The sequence below is a fragment of the Branchiostoma belcheri genome, unplaced genomic scaffold, assembly GCF_001625305.1.
Source record: "Branchiostoma belcheri isolate BF01 breed outbred unplaced genomic scaffold, Haploidv18h27 scaffold224, whole genome shotgun sequence".
Taxonomy (NCBI): domain Eukaryota; kingdom Metazoa; phylum Chordata; class Leptocardii; order Amphioxiformes; family Branchiostomatidae; genus Branchiostoma; species Branchiostoma belcheri.
This window is the reverse complement of record NW_017803758.1, coordinates 201,841-220,154: the sequence shown is the minus strand read 5'-3', so window position 1 is coordinate 220,154 and position 18,314 is coordinate 201,841. Positions and strand designations below refer to the sequence as shown.

The following is an 18,314-nucleotide window of genomic DNA, read 5'->3' as shown; positions in this document are numbered from 1 at the left end:
ATTGTTTTCAGATCCGGAATTCACAAAACGTTTTTATTTCATTGCTGAGTTTTGAATAGTTCTGATTCAAATCTTGAAACAAGGATTTTCCGCTCATTTGCACTTCCCACTGCTTGTTAGCCTACGGCTTGTTTAATACCGATTGTTAGCAAAGGTTTACCTCAATTATGATCCAGTGAATGGCACGATATACAATCAGTAGTAAGAGTGGCTTCATTATATTTATAATTGCACAGGAAGTTTGGGAAAGTAGGAAGTGAAGATTTTTCTCTTTGTTGTAAAATTTCGTCCAACACAATTCATTCTTTGAACTGCTTCTTCTCAGCGCAGAATCTTTTTGCATATGAAGTGGAAGGCGCTCTTTTGACATACTGATTTTTGTCAGGAGTGTCTTCCCACCACTTTTGATGCACTCCTGACGTCATCACGTTTCCGACTTCCGGAAAGTCAGCGACTGCATCACAAATCTGACAAAGGTTGACGGGATCAGCCGAAAATTTATAAGTTCCCTTTTTGTGTTGGAACAAGTCAAACTCTTTAACTAGTGATTATTATTCATTTACTCAAAACATTTCCCATCCATTTCCAACAAACAGGGTCTCCATGTTCCAACTTTCACTGCAAGGATTACAACTCCAAAACTAATCTGCACAATGTACATCACTACTTCCTGCGACCTCTGTTGACAAGCAGCACCCCCAAGCGGGTTGCTCACAAAGTGCAGGACCTCGTTTGGGAGCTGGACAGTCTGTCATTGGATGCACACAAGCTACTGGAAAAGCTCCTCCTGCTTTACAATGGTAAATGTGTTACTGAACTGTACAGAAATTCAATGCCTCTATTTTGAATGTCCTTAAGAGAAGTTGATAATGTAATTATGCTCAGGCATGAGCGACTTTCTTACAGCTAGTGTACATGTGGGGGAATGCTGTAACCACAGATGGGAAGGACAGAAAAGAGAAATCAGAGTTGGCAGAATCACACATTATACCAACTTTGACTGCAAATTTTGGCCATGTTAATTGAGCTATGTTGACTTCACTTTCAAGGAAATAAAAAAAAAACTAAAAATGCAGACAGCTATGCAACACTTGGCAAAATCCTTTCCTTTATTTTTTTTTCAATAAAGATCTGTTTGCGTGGCAAAGATACACTGTACAATAATTTTTCCTGCTAACATTTAACAGTATGTAAGCAGGATGTCATCAGCATTCTGCTCATTAGTATAACAACGTAATGTCAACGTTTAAGCTCTGATTGGTTAACCTCAGGTAACCTGCGCTCTCATTGGTATGCATCACATGATCAATATTGTGAGAGTTCTCTTGCTACAGTAAGCTGTGTTCTGGAAAGATTAAAGCAGTTTTGTGGTGGCCTCTCTCACAATCTGTGACTCACAGCACGAAAACAGATATTTAAGCAAACTTTCTGCAATATGTAAAGAAGTATTGAAGGTGAGAAAATATTTCAGTAGACTTTACGACTTCGTAAAGGCTGCTGAAAGGCAAATTAAGCCTTTCCGTCACCTTTCAGTGCGCTTAAATCGATGTAAACATTTTTCATATCTTTACGCTTCCTTCATAATTATATATCCATAATTGTATGTAAATGGTGATTTTGCTGCAGATGAGGAGAAGACCACTGATTCCCCACACCCCATCATTACTGCAGCATCCAGGCAACATGACACCAGGGTACATGTGCAGAAAAAGGTACATGTAATACTGTAAGCCAACTTATTCTGAATATGGACCACATATTCTGAAATGTTCTAGTAACTACCCCACAGCCAAAATGTTACTCATAGTTTAACAGGATTGTACCTTGGGAAAACATGAAACAGACACTTATGTGCATACACAATTTCTGTACTTCAGGTTTCCGTTTAGTATAAATCCCTAGTATATTCTAATGTGCAGACTTTTGTTTTGTAGTTACAGCAAATTCACATTCAGCTCTCATGTAAATGTAAAATTTAATACAAGCCAAATCTGCAGGTCTGGGAGAATGGTGAGCATCATTTCAACATGACAAGCTTTTACATCAGGTCCTTAGGAGAGGAGAAGAATTGTTGCATAGTACATTTATGTACTCTCCACTAAACTTTGTCTTTCCTATGTAGGCACCAAACGTCCATGGTTACATCAAGCTGGAGAATTCAGACTATCAGGCAAAGTTTGACTACCCTTGTCCCCATTCCCGTGCTGACTGGGGCTGTGTGCTGACGGCACAGGGTCTGGAAGACGCCATCTCTAAGTGTGAGAAGGATCCAAGATGCCTGGCCTTTGTCTCCATACCTCACCACAGTGTAGAAGGTGACTGAGATGTTCATCATGATGACATACTGACAGTCCACATGTCAGCAGAACTAGGGGTACAGTGTACTGGACCTGCACTTTACACGTACATGTAAATATGATGCAGCCTCCAAAAATACTGTCACCGGGCAATGGTAGAACATAGGATATTTATTTAGGATTTTCTTGTTTTTAAGTAGGAGCTCAACCAAAGTAAAGCAGAGTAACTAGTAAGTTATACGCAACCAGAACTTCTCTCACCTTGCTTACATTTTGATGTCTATCAGACACCTTCCTCAGAGCTTCTGACTGGAGTTCTGCTTCTCACCGCTACAATGTATATAAAGAACTTTATTGCACGACAATTGCACATGGTACAATGTATGGCAAACTACATAAAGAGAGTAGCAAACAATAAAATGTGTTGAGCAAGACCTAATGTCGAATAAACCTAACAAATCTACATCATAATTATTCAAATAATAAGGGATAGCAGAAGTCTTTGATAAAGTGTATAATATATATCCCTGATGTAGCCGTAGGTGGCACTTTTGCTGCTTTTTGCTGCAAGAACACAAACTTTAAGACAGAAAGTCAACCCCAGTGATGAACAGGGACAAGCTTAGCCATGTTTGTTTGTCAGAAGTCCTGAGGAAGGTGTCTGATTGAGAAGTTCTGGTTGTGTAAATATAAAAATTCCAATATCCTGTGAATTGTCAGGTTGGTTGATAGAAAGGAAAGGGTTTTTACAACATGTGTAGGAGCAGTTCTCTCCATTCAGGCCTTGAGGAAGGCAGCTGAGCAGTTACAGGTAAGGTTGTTCAAGGTTGTAATGTAAGAACAGGCAAAGAATGTCGCTTTTGATGTTCCTCAAAGCTTGAAAGGTTCTATCATAAGGTACTACTAGAGTCTGTAAAGGAACATAGTAATGACAATGTAATGATAATGTCTCCATGCTCGATATTCACTAAGCGTTAAATTATAAATGTTCATAATTTGTTTTCCTCTGACACTACAGGATGGTTGACCATCTTTTTAAAAAATGGTGCATCTGATCCAGCAGCCAATCAGGGAACAACAATCTACATAAAGCCACAGAGTGGGGGTGGGAGTAGGGTCCAGCCAGCCATCAATCAAACTGCTGGACAAAAGCACTCAGCCAATCAGAACGTTGGATTTCAGCAGCAGCCCTGTTTGGAGGAGGAGCTCCAGGCCCAGAGAGACCTGAGGGGGAGGAGAGAGGAGAGGCTGATGAGGGACTGTGGGTGGACAGGTGTGTGCCTATTACTACAGTGTAACAGTGGAATTTCCAAGCAGATGTTGGGGTGGAAGATCGTGGTGTTTTCTGACTTGCCAGTAGTGCTGCATACCGGTTCACTGGACTTGGATCCGGACTTGTAAGAATGTTTAGGTTCAAGTCCAAAAAAACCTAAAAGTCAAGAACCAAGTCCGGACTTATTACCATAAATGACCATTTCACATACCCCTTTTCTTTCCAAACTACCTAATACCTTCCGTAGATTGCAAAATCTTTGCTGCAAAATGAAGAAAACATTGCCATCGGGCATCGTCAAGTGTTGGTCTCCATGTTATGTGGCCAAAGTTTCACCCAGACAACATCGCAAGGTTGCCAACATGCAATTTTGTATATGCCATGGGTTTAGCTCCGGACTTACAAGTCCAGAACTGAACCTAAACCTCTGGACTTGAATCCGGACCTGAACCTAAATGTGGGTTTAGGTATGCAGCACTACTTGCCAGGCTTCTGGGATAGCTAACATATACATGTCCCCACCCCAACATCGGCTATCAGAGTAGGGCAGTGAGAAAACATGACAATCTTCCACCACAACATCTGCTAAGAAATTATTACATGTACTTACATGTACTTACCTACATGGTGAAAAATAAAGCACAAGTTTAGGAACCATTGTGCTTAGTATGAAAATTCATGTACGTTGAACTTCTTAGTAGAAAACAACATGAACAAACCTACTATTAATCCAATGTTAATTCATTTCGTTTTGGACAGACTGGAAGGCCAAAAGAAATGAATCATGTAAAAACTTGTGAATTGTTTGCGAATAATGAAGTGAAGACTGTTGAACATGTTAACAGGTATGACAGATGAGAGATGGGCATCAATCCTAGCTAACAGCAATATCAGCAGGGCAGAAAACTTCCAGCATCCAGCTGGGGGGAAGGTCATCCCGGGGGGGCAGCTCACCCTCACATTGAAGGACAAACAAGGTCAAACGATAAAAGCCATGTTCATGTCCAAGACAGGCCCAGAGGAGTTCCACCTGGCACAGCTGCTGGTGTATCACCTGGACAGACTCCTGGGGGTAAGTCTTAGGCCATGTTTATGTGCAGTCACCCAAACCGCAATTCGGGTAACTCACATTCCTCACATCTGGTCCACGTGCCATACATTCCTTTTAAAACGTGCCCGATCACGATTCTCCGAAACTACATTCATTGTTGTTTGCTGAAAACACGCTAGGTAGCGTGTCATTATTGTCAGAGGTCAATGACCTGCTTGCTGGTGCCCCCCTCCCAGCGTATCTCGGCCGAATGCCGACTTAGTCCTGCCAGAGGCGGTGAAGCTCGTCCTAGAACGGATACATGATTTGACCATTACGGCTCTTTAAGTTGCTGCCACGTAAAAGTTGGTATTGCATATAAATAAAGAAATATCACCTGTAAGCCATGACCAGACGAAGTTACATTGAAATCACATTGCGTTCAGACGCAAATTGCGATGCGGGAAAACCGATTCGAAACCACCTCTACTCTAGAAGTGGTTTGGAATCGAGGTGCTTTCAATGTGATTTGGAGCGTTCAGATGGAGCCACTTGAAACCGGCTTCGGGGTAAACCACATGTAAAGCCTCTTGGGTGACTTCACATAAACACGGCCTTAGCCAGTATCTGTCTAATGTGTCAGCAGTGGATATGAAATAACATATCAACTTGGCTGGCAATTTGAATCTACTGCTGCAGATTCTGAGTATTAACTGTTGAATTTCCTTATGTCTTGTCAATGCAGAAAAACGTTTGTTTTTAGAATATAAGGCTAGTTACTTGCCCTGCTGATGCAAATTCATTGGCCAGCATCAATTCAAGATAAATGGTAGAGCACGACAGAAAATGACATGAATATTTGAATGGAAGGACGACCTATCTGACAATTTGATTTTTACTGGGCTGTTGGTTTTTAGCTCTGATTGGTTCACTTCAGATTATAATTATTGTCTGTTACAAATCAATATATAAGTACATACAACATCTATTGACAATACTCATGTGGCAGCAATTGAACTGACTTGGTTTTGTGTTACATAACGCTAACGTTAGACACCAACCCCTGAAATTCTACAACTGAACTCAAAAGCAAATCACAAAAATGTTAGTTTCATTTCTGATGATATTAAAATTTTGTGTTAAAAGACTAGCTCTTCCTTAATTCATGGCCTTACAATGTATGTCTTACAAAGGATGAAGAGGATATTATTATAACTATAAGTCTTCATTGATTCTAATGCTGTAACTCCTTCCCGCAGCTGTACCACATGGTTCCCACCTGTAGCCGCCGCCTGACACATGTGGAGCTGCAGGCAGTGGGCCAGGTGCAGACGGTGGGGACACTGCGCGACAACTTCCTTCAGCTGAAGGACAACAGTGGAGGAGTAACAGGTGAGGCCACAGTGGGGCATGTTGAAGTCTGTATGTATCTGTGGCCGTGTTTATGTGAAGTCACCCAAACCGCGATTCGGGTAACTCACATTCCTCACATCTGGTCCACGTGCCACACATTCCTTTGAAACCGTGTCCAATCGCAATTCGCCTGAGCTACATTTATTGTTGTTTGATGAAAACATGCAGGTAGCGTGTTATTAATGTCAGAGATCAACGACCTGCTTGCTGGTGCCCCCCTCCCAGCGTATCTCGGCCGAATGCCGACGTGGTCCCGCCAGAGGCGTTGAAGCTCGCCCTAGAAGGGACACATTATTTGACCATCACTGTTCATTAAGTTGCTGCCACGTAAAAGTTGTTATTGGATATAAATAAAGAAATATCACCCCGTAATCCATGACCAGGCGAAGTCACATTGAAATCACATTGCGTTCAGACGCAAATCGCGGGAAAACTGATTCGAAACCACCTCTAGAAGTGGCTTGGGATCGAGGCACTTTTGATGTGATTTGGAGCGTTCAGATGGAGTCACTTGAAACCGGCTTCGGGGTAAACCACATGTAAAGCGCCTTGGGTGACTTCACATAAACAAGGCCTGTATCTCCCTTCCACATTACACACCAGCTGGCAGCAGATGATTACATTACCCTGAACAACCCATTACACCTGATCTTTGAACATCTATATGCAAGACTAGTTTTCTGTTGTTAGTATGCCCCCAATAGCATTCACTGTTCTTGGTGACAGTGAGTTACACTCTACGATAGGTTAAGAAGCATAGAGTATGGAAAGAACACACACCACTACTAGCGGACTAGCCCTCTGCTGTAGTGATTGCACAATTAATATTGTGTGGCCTAAGTGCCACGAAACAGAGATGGGCGCCGCTATATGCGACTATGCTAATGTTTGCGGGACGGTTGTGTTCCAGTGGCATTGGTCTTTAAGTTTATACTACCAATGGACAACAGATTTGTCAAGAACTTACTTTATGTACTCAAAGTTTATGCATTAAAAGGTTGGCAGATTGTTGGCTATGAGTTGAACTCTTTCATAATGTCCTATACAAAACTCAGATGAACTTTCATGCTTAATTGTATTGACATTTTATTAATTCTGATAGGACTTGTGGTATCTCTCCCACCAGGCACCATGTCTGCCCAGGTCTCAGCTCCAGTGTCCATAAAGACCCACCTGACCGTCCCTGGCCTGAGGCAGCTGACCCCTGCGGTCACTCCTCTGGGCCTGGAGCAGCAGGATGACCTGGAGTTCCTCCTGCTGACCTGGCTGACCAGGCTGCCACCAACTCCTCTACATGGGATCAAAGGTTCCTGTCATGTTCATGTGTTGTACAAAAACCATGCCCGTAGCCAGGGGGCCCGGGGGTTCGGAAGGCTCAAAGGTCCACTTTTTGGTCCACTTTTTATGTAAAGGTCCAAGATTTTTCTTGAAAAGACGGACTGGAATCGTAGAAAAACTGCTCCCTTTGTCATTGAAAAAAAAATTTAACTCTGATTTTTTTCTTGGAAATCCTCTCAAAAATGCACGAAATGCCATTTTAGGAGGTTCATTTTTCAAAATTTTCCGGGAGAGCATGCCCCGGACCCCCCTAGGAACCTTGCGCCTTCGGCGCTCGAGGTCCCCTCAAGCAGTGGGAAGAACCCCCCCCTCCCATTCAAAATCCTGGCTACGGGCATGAACACACTAGTCCAACAAAAATGTACTGACTGACTTTTCAGATTAGTTACACCTCCAGGTCTTATGGGATACAGATTTCCGATAATGATTTATCATAGAAAACATAGATTTCATCATTCTCTGATATCCCAAGGTTACATAAAGAATTTGAAAATGGACAGATTTGAAAGACAGCATATTAGATTCATACTGAGCATGGGATTGAAAACAATAGTAAACTCAGCAAGAAATTAATAGAGAAGTTTAATAAAGAAATAAAACATTTTGAATGTTAGCACAGTTCAGATTACCGTGTGTGCTTGTGTGGTTAAACGGTGTACAGGGTTTTTTCTAAATAGGGGAATAAGGGCGCTGCTCTCTCATGTAACCAGCCAGCTCCCTCATATCAATTCTCAGACTGACCCCTAAGTGGCTACTTTTTTTTTTTAACGGTGTCGCTCAATGCAAGGCCACTTCTAGACATAGAGCTAGAGGTATAGAACTGTAACAGCAACTCTTCTCCCTGAGTCAGAAAAACATCCTCACAATTAGTGAGGACTAACTGACCCAATAGGAGAAGCAGGGGTTATGAGGCTGGTCAGGAAAATTCCCTACCCCTTTTTAGACCATAATGGTTTGTTCCACTTCCGCTCACGTGGGTTCCTTAACGTGCTTGAGGTGTGTCTCTCCTCAAACACGAGACCTCCATTTTAACGTCTCATCCAATAAGACGCCCCTAACCGAAGCTAGGTACTCATTTTCACCTGAGTGATTACACACCACTTCGTCTTTCTCAAAATGATTTTTTTTTCCAGTAAAGATGTAAAAACAACACAACAATGCATTCTAGCATTGCAAACTGTGCTATTCTCATAGAGTCATAAAAACATCCCCCCTCGGTCACTTCACTCCCTCGCTATGCTTGATTTTTCTAGAAAAACCCCTGGTGTAGATAAGACTGCAACAATGGTCATCACAAAACTCCGGATAAGTTCACACAAACTCCACATAGGAAAAGGTGGACACAACCGCATTCCTCTAGAGCAAAGGATTTGCCAATTTTGCGATTTAGATAAGATTGAGGATGAGTATCATTTTGTAGTCGATTGTACGTTATATAGTAATGAGAGAGATTCCCTATATTCTTATATACTAGATAAGTTCCCCAGCTTTGGACATTTAAATGAAGTAGAAAAATTCAGATTTCTTATGAAACTTGACAAATCATGTATTATTGGTTCCATGTGCTCGTACATCTATAACTGCGTCAAGAAGCGAGAAGAAGTTGAACATGTAAATAGTTTAAGTGCAATTACTGTATCATTTTCCTTGTCCATCCATGACCTGTACTTAGCTTGTTAGAGCACAAATGTACAATAAAGGTCTTTCATTTATTTATATAAAAAAAATTATCTGTGTCCAGGCCGGCGGCTGCTCCTGACCAAAGCTGATGCTGCGTTCCTGGGCAGTCCTGACCAGCAGCAGACCGTGCTGCGTTACCTGCATAACTGCCACTTCCCTCGCCACCTGTACCAGCTGCTGCACACAGCCAGACACAGGACATGCTCACTGGCACAGCAGGTCAGAAGCATGCACAAACTTACATCATGCAGAAACTTACATCCAGCTTGTATATCATTGAGGTATATACATAACTGTACATTTCTACAGCCTACTGCTACTGTACAAAATGTACTGTTAGGCCATACCAATTTGATTTGTTAGTACCTAGTACATGAAAATATGTACTAGGTAATATTGTTTTCTGTGTGTGTGTCTGTGTTTCTGCATACTTGTGGTCAGCATAACTTCACAACGCTTTTATGGATTGTGATGATATTTGATATGTTGGTAGTTCTTAGGAAGGCCAAGTATCAAGGAAGATAGGAAGATCAAGGTCAAGTCTGGGCCTCCTGGTGGCCGACCTTGGTACTGCAGCAGAACTTCCAGTTTTTGAATCTTTTGTCCTGAACATGCTACGGTCATGACTTTTTGGTGACAGATAGATTTTCCTGTCAGGAATAAGTGGTGTGGGTTTGGTTCCCCTAGCAGCTTGTTCTGGAACTGTAGGGGAGTTTCCAGCGAAATCTTTAAAAGCAGATAAATCAAGAGACAAACAACAAGTTTAAATTGTAATTCATGTTTTTTGGCATGTAGATAGCTTAGACAAAGATGTACACAATTGAATATAAATTATGTAAATGAGGACACAATGTGTATAAGTAATGAGGAAATGAAAAAAACAACATTGTACAGTATAGGCTTTTACAAGTAATTTGCATGTAATCTATGGCACGTGGAACATTAACAGAGACAAATTATGCAAATGAACACCTAATTTGCATAATAAATAAAGAAATACTATGGTTTCTTAAAGTTAAATGATGGATATTTCATGCTTGTGACATTTGTATGTTAGTTAAAAGTAACATCACTATGCATATATTATGTAAATGTGAAGGCCATTTGCATAATTGATATTGAAATGTTGGAACAAAACATTGCCATTGGATAGGAAATATATGTAATTTGAGTTGAGAAAACCATATATAGAATAGATTATGCAATGTGTAATCATCACATCTACATGATCGTTGAGAAAAATCCCAAAACCAAATGAAATTACAAAAGCTCTAAATATTTTCATGAGGTCTGTTTTTTTGTTTTCACCGTCCCTTTTTTTCTGGAAAAAAAGGACCAACAAATCAAATTAGTGTGGCCTTTAATAGGTGGAAATGCTGTAACCTGATAAACAATACATTCAACACTGTAAAATTATAAGGTACTAATAGAATGGTCTTTCTGATTGAACTTTGAAGCTGTATGTTCCATCCTTTTCTCCACAGGTTTTCAGCAAGTGAAGAATGCCCTGCCCCCCTCCCACAGACAGGACCTGCACATCGGCCAGGCGTCCATGGAGAGCCTGATGTCTGCCATGGACAGAGACATGAACAGACTCTTAGACCTGATGGACACCTGCATTGACAAGTTTGGCATGGATGTTGTTTTGTACCAGGAGGCAATGAAAACAGGGTAGTCATTAGGCAAAAGGGGCACTAGTGTCCTACACATACATGTATCATCTGTTATTTTGTATTTCAGATAGGATTGAGGCAGATCAAGTGAGATGACAGAGCATTGCAGTCTAAATACAGTTTACAGATTCCCAGAAACCCTCCTGTGAAGTATTGAGGCTGGGTATCAACAGTATTGTCTAGGTATTGTCTAGCTGTTGTTGTATGACCCCCTCTAGCAGCTTATTCTTGAACTTCAAATACATGTATAATGGTTAATGGCAGACTCAAAGCAAAATCCAGTATTAATTTCTAAACATACCACATGTTCAGACAGAAAATTGAGGAACAACTTTCCAATCACACACTGCAAACCATATTTTCAAGATCACCCTGGGATTTTGTAACAGCTGTCACATTTGTTAATCTTGTCAGTTTCAATGGGATGACTGGCACAGAGCAAAGTCACTTTTGGGGCAAACTGAATAGAAGACAAAGGCCGTGTTCATGTGAAGTCAGTGAAGGCGCTTTACATGTGGTTTACCCCGAAGCCGGTTTCAATGGCTCCATCTGAACGCTCCAAATCACATTGAAAGCGCCTCGATCCCAAACCACTTCTAAAGGTGGTATCGAATCGGTTTTCCCGCATCGCGATTTGCGTCTGAACGCAATGTGATTTCAATGTGACTTCGCCTGGTCATGGATTTACGGGGTGATATTTCTTTATTTATATGCAATACCAACTTTTACGTGGCAGCAACTTAAAGAGCAGTGATGGTCAAATAATGTGTCCATTCTAGGACGAGCTTCACCGCCTCTGGAGGGACCACGTCGGCATTCGGCCGAGATACGCTGGGAGGGGGGAATCAGCAAGCAGGTCGTTGACCTCTGACATTAATAACACACTACCTTGCGTGTTTTCATCAATCAACAATAAATGTAGCTCAAGCGAATTGTGATCAGACACCAGATGTGAGGAATGTGAGTTACTCGAATTGCGGTTTGGGTGACTTCACATAAACACGGCCAAAGTTGCTAAGGTTATGACTTCACAGACGAGTACTTAGTATCCCAAAACACATGGAAACAACAGATACATGTAGTTTTCAAGATCAACCCAAGACTTCTAGATCTTTAAGAGACACCGCTTAAAAATTTGTCCGCTTCAAAGATAGCTGTTTGTGAAATGATATGTTTCACCTGGCTGTAATGGATCTGGAGGTTACTTGGGGGGGGGGAATATTGATGCTGTATATAATAATATAGCTGCCTAGTCCAAACTCAATGTCACGTAGCCAATACTTTTTGGGAGTCATCAGAAAAATAGTATGTACAGAACCAGTCTGACTACAATCGCTTCAGAAAATGCTCTTCCTTTGATCTCTTTCAAACCTCCTTGGATAAATCAGAAAAGGAACAACAGATTTTCATGATTTGGGGCAAGTAGGTACCTTAGACCGAGGTGTACATGTACACAATTAAATGCAAATAATGCAAAATAGGACTTATTTTGCACATTAATCAATGAGGAAACTCTAACATTCTGTGCTATTGATGTATCTTTCGCCCTGAACATGTCTTGATTTTTGGGTGGCAGATACCTTTTGATGTACATGTACAGAAGAAGTGGTATCAGTTTTGGCCTCCTGGCAGTCAATCTTGGAACTGCATTTGGGTTTTTGATTGAGTCTTTCAGGGAGGATTACTGAAGAAATGAAGAGCGGATTTTAATGATTTGGGGCCTGCAGGTCACCCATAGAGATGTGCACAAGATTATTGGATTGTTTTATCAATTATTAAAATGTATTTTATTGTACATTCCTGTAATTTACTGTACTTTCCAGTGTTTTTAATGACTACATATGTTTTATGTGTCTACAATATGCGTAACATACATAACAAGGTGAAATATTAATAGACACAAATTATGCCTACTTCATAACTGATATTTGCACAATGGATGAATTATTGTGAGCGGCAAATAATGCAGAAGGATATGACTCTCACGTCACGCAATCATGTAGTTAAATTGATCGAAACCAAATACAGCATATTTCAGGATCAGGTCAGGGGACTGAAAAGTTTGTTGGTAATCTCTTTACTAACGTGTGCGGTTATAACGTTGTCAGTCTTCATAATGTCATCTACATGTGCCTTCATATGTCTTTCTTTCGAAGATGATGCTAATTATATCGTCTCCATAATCAATGACACCAAATAAACAGTATTGTTTACAATATATGTGCCATCGGTCTCTGAGTGCGGTTCTGAACATTATAAAAATAATTTTTTATGTGGAAATAAACAGATCATCCTATCAAAGCATATGTGAAAGTGAGCCAGTGTTGTTGGAACATACATGTAGGTGTGTAAGTTAGCTATTACAGCATTCATAAAAAAGAGAGAACCTCGTTGCTAGGAACTATTTGGAGTAATAGTTCACTTTTTCCAGAGCTGGTGAAAAGCATGGAAAGTTGCACAAGGAGGTTTAAAATACCTCCTTGAGTTGAACAACGTTGGTAGCGCCTATAACCCCCCCCCCCTGTTACACTACTCCCCCTTTTCTTTTCAAGATTCGTCCTCGAGTCTTCCCTGGAGCGGCGTTCTTTGCCAGAACTGTAGGAAAGAACTGTAAGAAACAGGAGGCGCCAGTAAAAAACCCTCTGGACATCCTACAACCACCCGGGCCAGGGTTCGAACCCACGACCTCCCGGGCCCCAGTCAGACGCTCTAACCTCTCCACTAAAAGGTCTAGACCCGTTGGCCGGGTCAGTTGGTAGCGACTATAACCCCCCCCACACACACACACACACACACACACTGTTACAGATGGATACCTTCTGTCGAGGCTGGTTGTAGGATGTCGAGGCTGGTTGTAGGATGTCGAGGCTGGTTGTAGGATGGTCGGCTATTCTGCTTACTCTATGCAGATGATGTCGTAATTTTCGCGGAAACCGAGAAAGGACCTCAATGTGCCCTTGACAAACTAAACACTTTCTGTTCAAAATGGAAACTCCAAGTTAACCTGAAAAAGACCAAAGTTGTAATCTTTAACTAAACAGGGCGCATATACAGAAATACAAAACTCCTGCTCGGCTCTGAAAATATAGAAATTACTACGTCGTACTGTTATCTAGGTCTGTTGTTGTCCTCATCTGGCAGTTTCTCACTAGCTAAGAAACGACTTTCTTTAAAAGCTCGCAAAGCTGTTTTTAGCATCAAATCTCTTATCCGCTCACAAATCTCATTGAGATCTTTATTAAGGATTTTGAACGTGTGCTTCAAATCAATAATGTTATATGGTCAAATGACGACTGTCCTATTGAAACTGTCCATAGTCGCTTCTTTAAAACATTCTTGGGGTACACAGAAACGCTAGCAACGGAGCATGCAAAGCAGAGCTCGGTAGATTGTCACTAGACACAGACGTATCGGTACGCCTAGTCAAGTATTGGTTAAGACTGAGGCAACTAGACGCTGATACACATCCCCTACAAGTTGACGCTCTACTATCTCAAAAACATATGTTAATGCTTGGTCACAAGAACAATCTGCTACACCATGTGAAAGAAATACTTGACCGCAGTGGTTTCTCATATATCTGGCATAACGACAACGTCGATCTCGATAAGCAACACATATGTACGAGTACATTACTTAGAAGTAGGCTCTCTGACATGTATATCTAAACCTTTCTTTACAATCTCTCTTTTGATGTCGGTAAGCTAAAATTTTATAGACATCTGAAACCTGTATACACAATGGAACGGTATCTTCACATCAAAGACTTCGATGTTAGATCAGACACACGTAAGCTTAGAGTTAGCGCACATACATTAGAAATAGAAAAGAGTACATACAAACAATTGTCTGTTAACGACAAAATATGTAAATATTAGGAAATGCAGTGGAGGATGAAATGCACTTTATTGGTCACTGCCCTCATTATAGCACCGAAAGAGATATTATAGTTATTTGAAATGGTCACCAAAATGTCCCCTAGCTTTATTCACCTTCCCAGCCTACAAAAAACTGCATTTCTATTAACACCTCCCAATTCATATATCTCGCAAAATGTCGGCCATTTCATACTCCATTGCACAAGGAAAAGAAATCAAACCCAACAATAATTACAAATGTATATCTAAACTAGCATTAGCATTACTTATCATCATTTTTACTGTTTATTGTTGTAATCATGTTCTTGCTATTAGCCCTCGGGCATGAATTTGCAATAAACTTTCTTTCTATTAAAAGAACGCGTTAAAAACTCCAAGGACACCTTGGCAAAACGCAGTATCAAAACTCCCAGCCGCCCGGAGCCTGCACAGGAGGCTATCTATAACAGTTCTATTGTGCCATGGACCACGGAGGTAGGACTACTAGTATACAAGCTATGGGGACTCGAAGGGGCACAGGGTGATAGATCTTAAATTAAAGTTCCTTGCATTTTGTGCGAACTCTTCGTGTGTCACTCAAAGCACGTAACGTTACATGGACAGTGTACAAGTATTTGAACTAATTACAGGGTGCGCCACACCAACACAATGCTTGTATGCAAATACGTTTATACACAGCTTGATCTTGGGGTAGAGATTTGCATTAATTAGCACCTGGAGACAATTGAAAGGACCCGGATGAAAAAAAAGTATAAATAGAACTGGAATCCACGCTGAGTTTGTCTTACTCCCAGCGTCAGGCGAATGAGACAGTCGACCCTTCTACGTGCAGCATTGCTTCTCACCACTCAAGTTACAACACCAGGTAATTTTACTTCCAGGGTATGCTTGTGTTTTAGAGAACTATTAGCAAAGTACTCTGCTGTAACAGTATTTCTTGTTGGTCTAGGCCATAGTCTTACTCCTCTTAGCGCAAATGAGTTACTTGACTTGTATGAAAACGATTTGTTGCAAATTTTGTACATAAATTATAATAAAACGGAAAGAAGCACTAGGCTTTCCCGGTGGAATCATGCCTTTTATGTACCATACATGACGTTTTGTAGACGGTTTGTATTGTCGTCATCGGCTTTTGCTATCCTAGTATACGTGTAGTCTTTCTAGCTACCAACCTTTTTCAGTTTGAAACTTCGCAGTTTTCTGATAGCTACCGCCTTCTGATTCTGAAGCAAACGCAATTAGAACACAGCAGCTGTAAGAAACTGGCGGGAAGTCTGTACTACCGCAGGTTAGTGTACACGTGCTGCTTACAAGTTACATACCAGCCGCGCGGGTTCACCTGAGGTCTCTATGGAGAACTTCCATATGCAAATCCCGAGTTTAAACCGTGCAGTTCATCCCCGTCATGTTTGTTTTTGTGATTATTCCTAACATCGGCTCACTTTGGTTTCCAACACTTCACTTTGTGGTTGAAGGACTTTCAAATCTATTCTGGATGGTACTTTCAACCACAAGGGGAAGAAACGCTGGTCTTTGTCGCAGGGCTTCTGAACTGGCACGGCAGCATGTACCTACGTAGTTCCATTTCCCCTTGCTGGTCTCAGCGACAACCGGCAGAAATAGACCGGTGCTGGATGTCAATAGTTTAACTAATAAGGCCACACCGAATTAATTTTATGGATGACATCCGCGCGCGCTTTGATTTTCGCCTGTCGGCCTAAAAAAAAAGATTACGTCCGCCGAGGCTCTGTCCTGGCTCTATATAGGCCTAGGTAGTCCATGGTAGTTAGCGACAAAACGGAGCCGAACACCCAGGCTATCGAATTCGAAGCTCCACGACTCAAGAACTCAGTACATACGTACATTGCCGATTCATAAATTCCGCAAAAAGCCAGCATGTGCCGGCTTGCCGTATATGTCGCTAAGTACTGCCGCGAATTCACATTACCAGCTTTGTATTCCTGTGGTTTAGTAGCATTTTTATTTTTGGCCTGAATTTTTTTTTATTCGCCCGCGCGCACTAGTTTGGGGGTCTTCAGAGGATGTCACCCATAAAATTAAATTGGTGTGGCCCTTGTGTTCTAAGGCGATTTTATCTGGCTTTCTTTTTTGTATTCCTTCGCCAGCTCGGGTGGCAAATGTATGCTGTCTCGTCAATAAGAGCACTGTTTTTATTTACATCACATTACAATACAATACAAGTTATTAGAAGACATGGGCAAATTATTGGTAAGCAAATCTACCACTCAATGGTCGTGACGTCATGTCGACCATTTGATTCTAGCTTGCAGCAACCAAAGATCTGCTTGGAGATCAAGCTCTAGCAGCGAAGGTTGCCCTCGGAACTGTTAGTCAAATTCTGTCAACTTGGGGAAATAATTTTCCAGTTTTTCGCCTTTATAGCGTAACGCTTCGGGAAATGTTACTACGTACTCTTCAGGCCAATAACAGTATTCACTCAACAGCTCCCCAGTAAGGTCTGGCGAAGGCTATTAGATACATACTACACAAGACGACACAACCACTGTAGCTTGTGATACAGCACTTGTACAACCATAACATTACTACAGTAACTATATACATGTCTACTATATGCATGTAACACTGAAACGTCTTATCTGTAACAAGACTTTTCATTACGGTACCACAAAATTTTCTTAATCTTGTGGGTCGTTGGCTTTCAATATTTATGTTGATAATAATGGAGAATGATGGACAAAATTACGTCAGTCATTAAGAATTCCTTATCCAGAATATCTTGTGCCACCGAAATCCTGCATTGAGTGACCGATGGTCTGAATGAAATACTACTCGTTCAATGTGATGTGAGCAGGTGAATGGTTTTTTTCTCCTCAGCGTCGCCATGCCAGCGGATTTGCGTGTGCTGCTCGTGCTGCTGACGTGTGTTCGGTGCGGGTTCGGCCAGGTTCGGGTTCTACCGGACAGCCCGACGGTCTTGCGGAAAGAGGGGGAGGACATCATCTTCACCTGCAGTGACGACAGCACGTCTCTGGCCAATCAGAATCTGAGATGGTACGGACCAACCGGAGCTGAGATCAGTGGGACCGGCGTGCGCGTGTTCACGGAGAGCGGCCGGGGCCTGTCCCGGCTCAGAGTGCTGCAGATCCGCCGCCAGGACGGAGGTACGGTACCAAAAATGTTTTTTCTTATTTTCTTATGTTGAGAAATATTTTCTTGCCAAGGGGATTTTCATGAAAATTCAAAAAACATTCTTCAAAGATTTTGTATGTTGATTCTTACAAAAAGAATTTTATTCTTCTTTTGTCTTAAGAAAAGAAAATATTTCTGCTATCATGCTCACCAACAAGAATCTTAAGAATTTTTAGAAAGTTAGCAGTATTTTTTCTGCTACAAGAAATTTTTTATTGTGTACAGAATGGTTTTCTTGCTTCAAGAACAGTTAGCTCTTAGTTCAAGAAATATTTTCTTGTGGGCAGAATCGTTTTCTTTCTACAGCAACAAAACTCAAACACATGTGTTTCTTGAATTTTCTTGCTACAGGGATTCTTTAATTTCTTGTTTAAAGAATTATTATCTTGCTACAAGATACCATTTCTTTGTACAAGGAAAACAAGAGAAAAAAAGCATTTTTGGTAGTGACATACGGCTGCCCGTCTAGACTGGAAACTTACACTGGGAAATTGATGATTGACTTGTGCTGATGACTTGTCCTCTCAGTGTTGTCAATTCATCATGCAGTTTTGGCCACTG

At 41.3% G+C, this 18,314-nt stretch overlaps 2 protein-coding genes across 4 annotated transcripts in view; both read left to right on the top strand.

The window, feature by feature from the left end:
- The window catches only part of LOC109470428, a 19,338-nt gene extending 8,048 nt beyond the window's left edge, over positions 1–11,290 (top strand). For 2 of the 3 annotated variants that reach the window (XM_019769377.1, XM_019769376.1), the window contains exons 4-12: positions 597–800; positions 1,627–1,712; positions 2,123–2,315; positions 3,316–3,570; positions 4,416–4,642; positions 5,860–5,992; positions 7,140–7,319; positions 9,093–9,252; positions 10,517–11,289. In XM_019769377.1, the coding sequence (XP_019624936.1) occupies positions 597–800; positions 1,627–1,712; positions 2,123–2,315; positions 3,316–3,570; positions 4,416–4,642; positions 5,860–5,992; positions 7,140–7,319; positions 9,093–9,252; positions 10,517–10,706 (1,628 nt within the window). In that variant the 3' untranslated portion in view covers positions 10,707–11,289. Of the gene's footprint in view, positions 1–596; positions 801–1,626; positions 1,713–2,122; positions 2,316–3,315; positions 3,571–4,415; positions 4,643–5,859; positions 5,993–7,139; positions 7,320–9,092; positions 9,253–10,516 lie in introns of all 3 variants that reach the window. The other variant, XM_019769378.1, reaches the window with a different exon arrangement.
- A 4,034-nt stretch (positions 11,291–15,324) lies between these two features.
- LOC109470425 (neural cell adhesion molecule 1-like) overlaps positions 15,325–18,314 on the top strand; it is an 8,846-nt gene continuing 5,856 nt past the window's right edge. The window contains 2 exon segments of the mRNA XM_019769368.1: positions 15,325–15,447; positions 17,439–17,725. Coding sequence (XP_019624927.1) covers positions 17,446–17,725 — 280 coding nt within the window. The 5' untranslated portion in view covers positions 15,325–15,447; positions 17,439–17,445.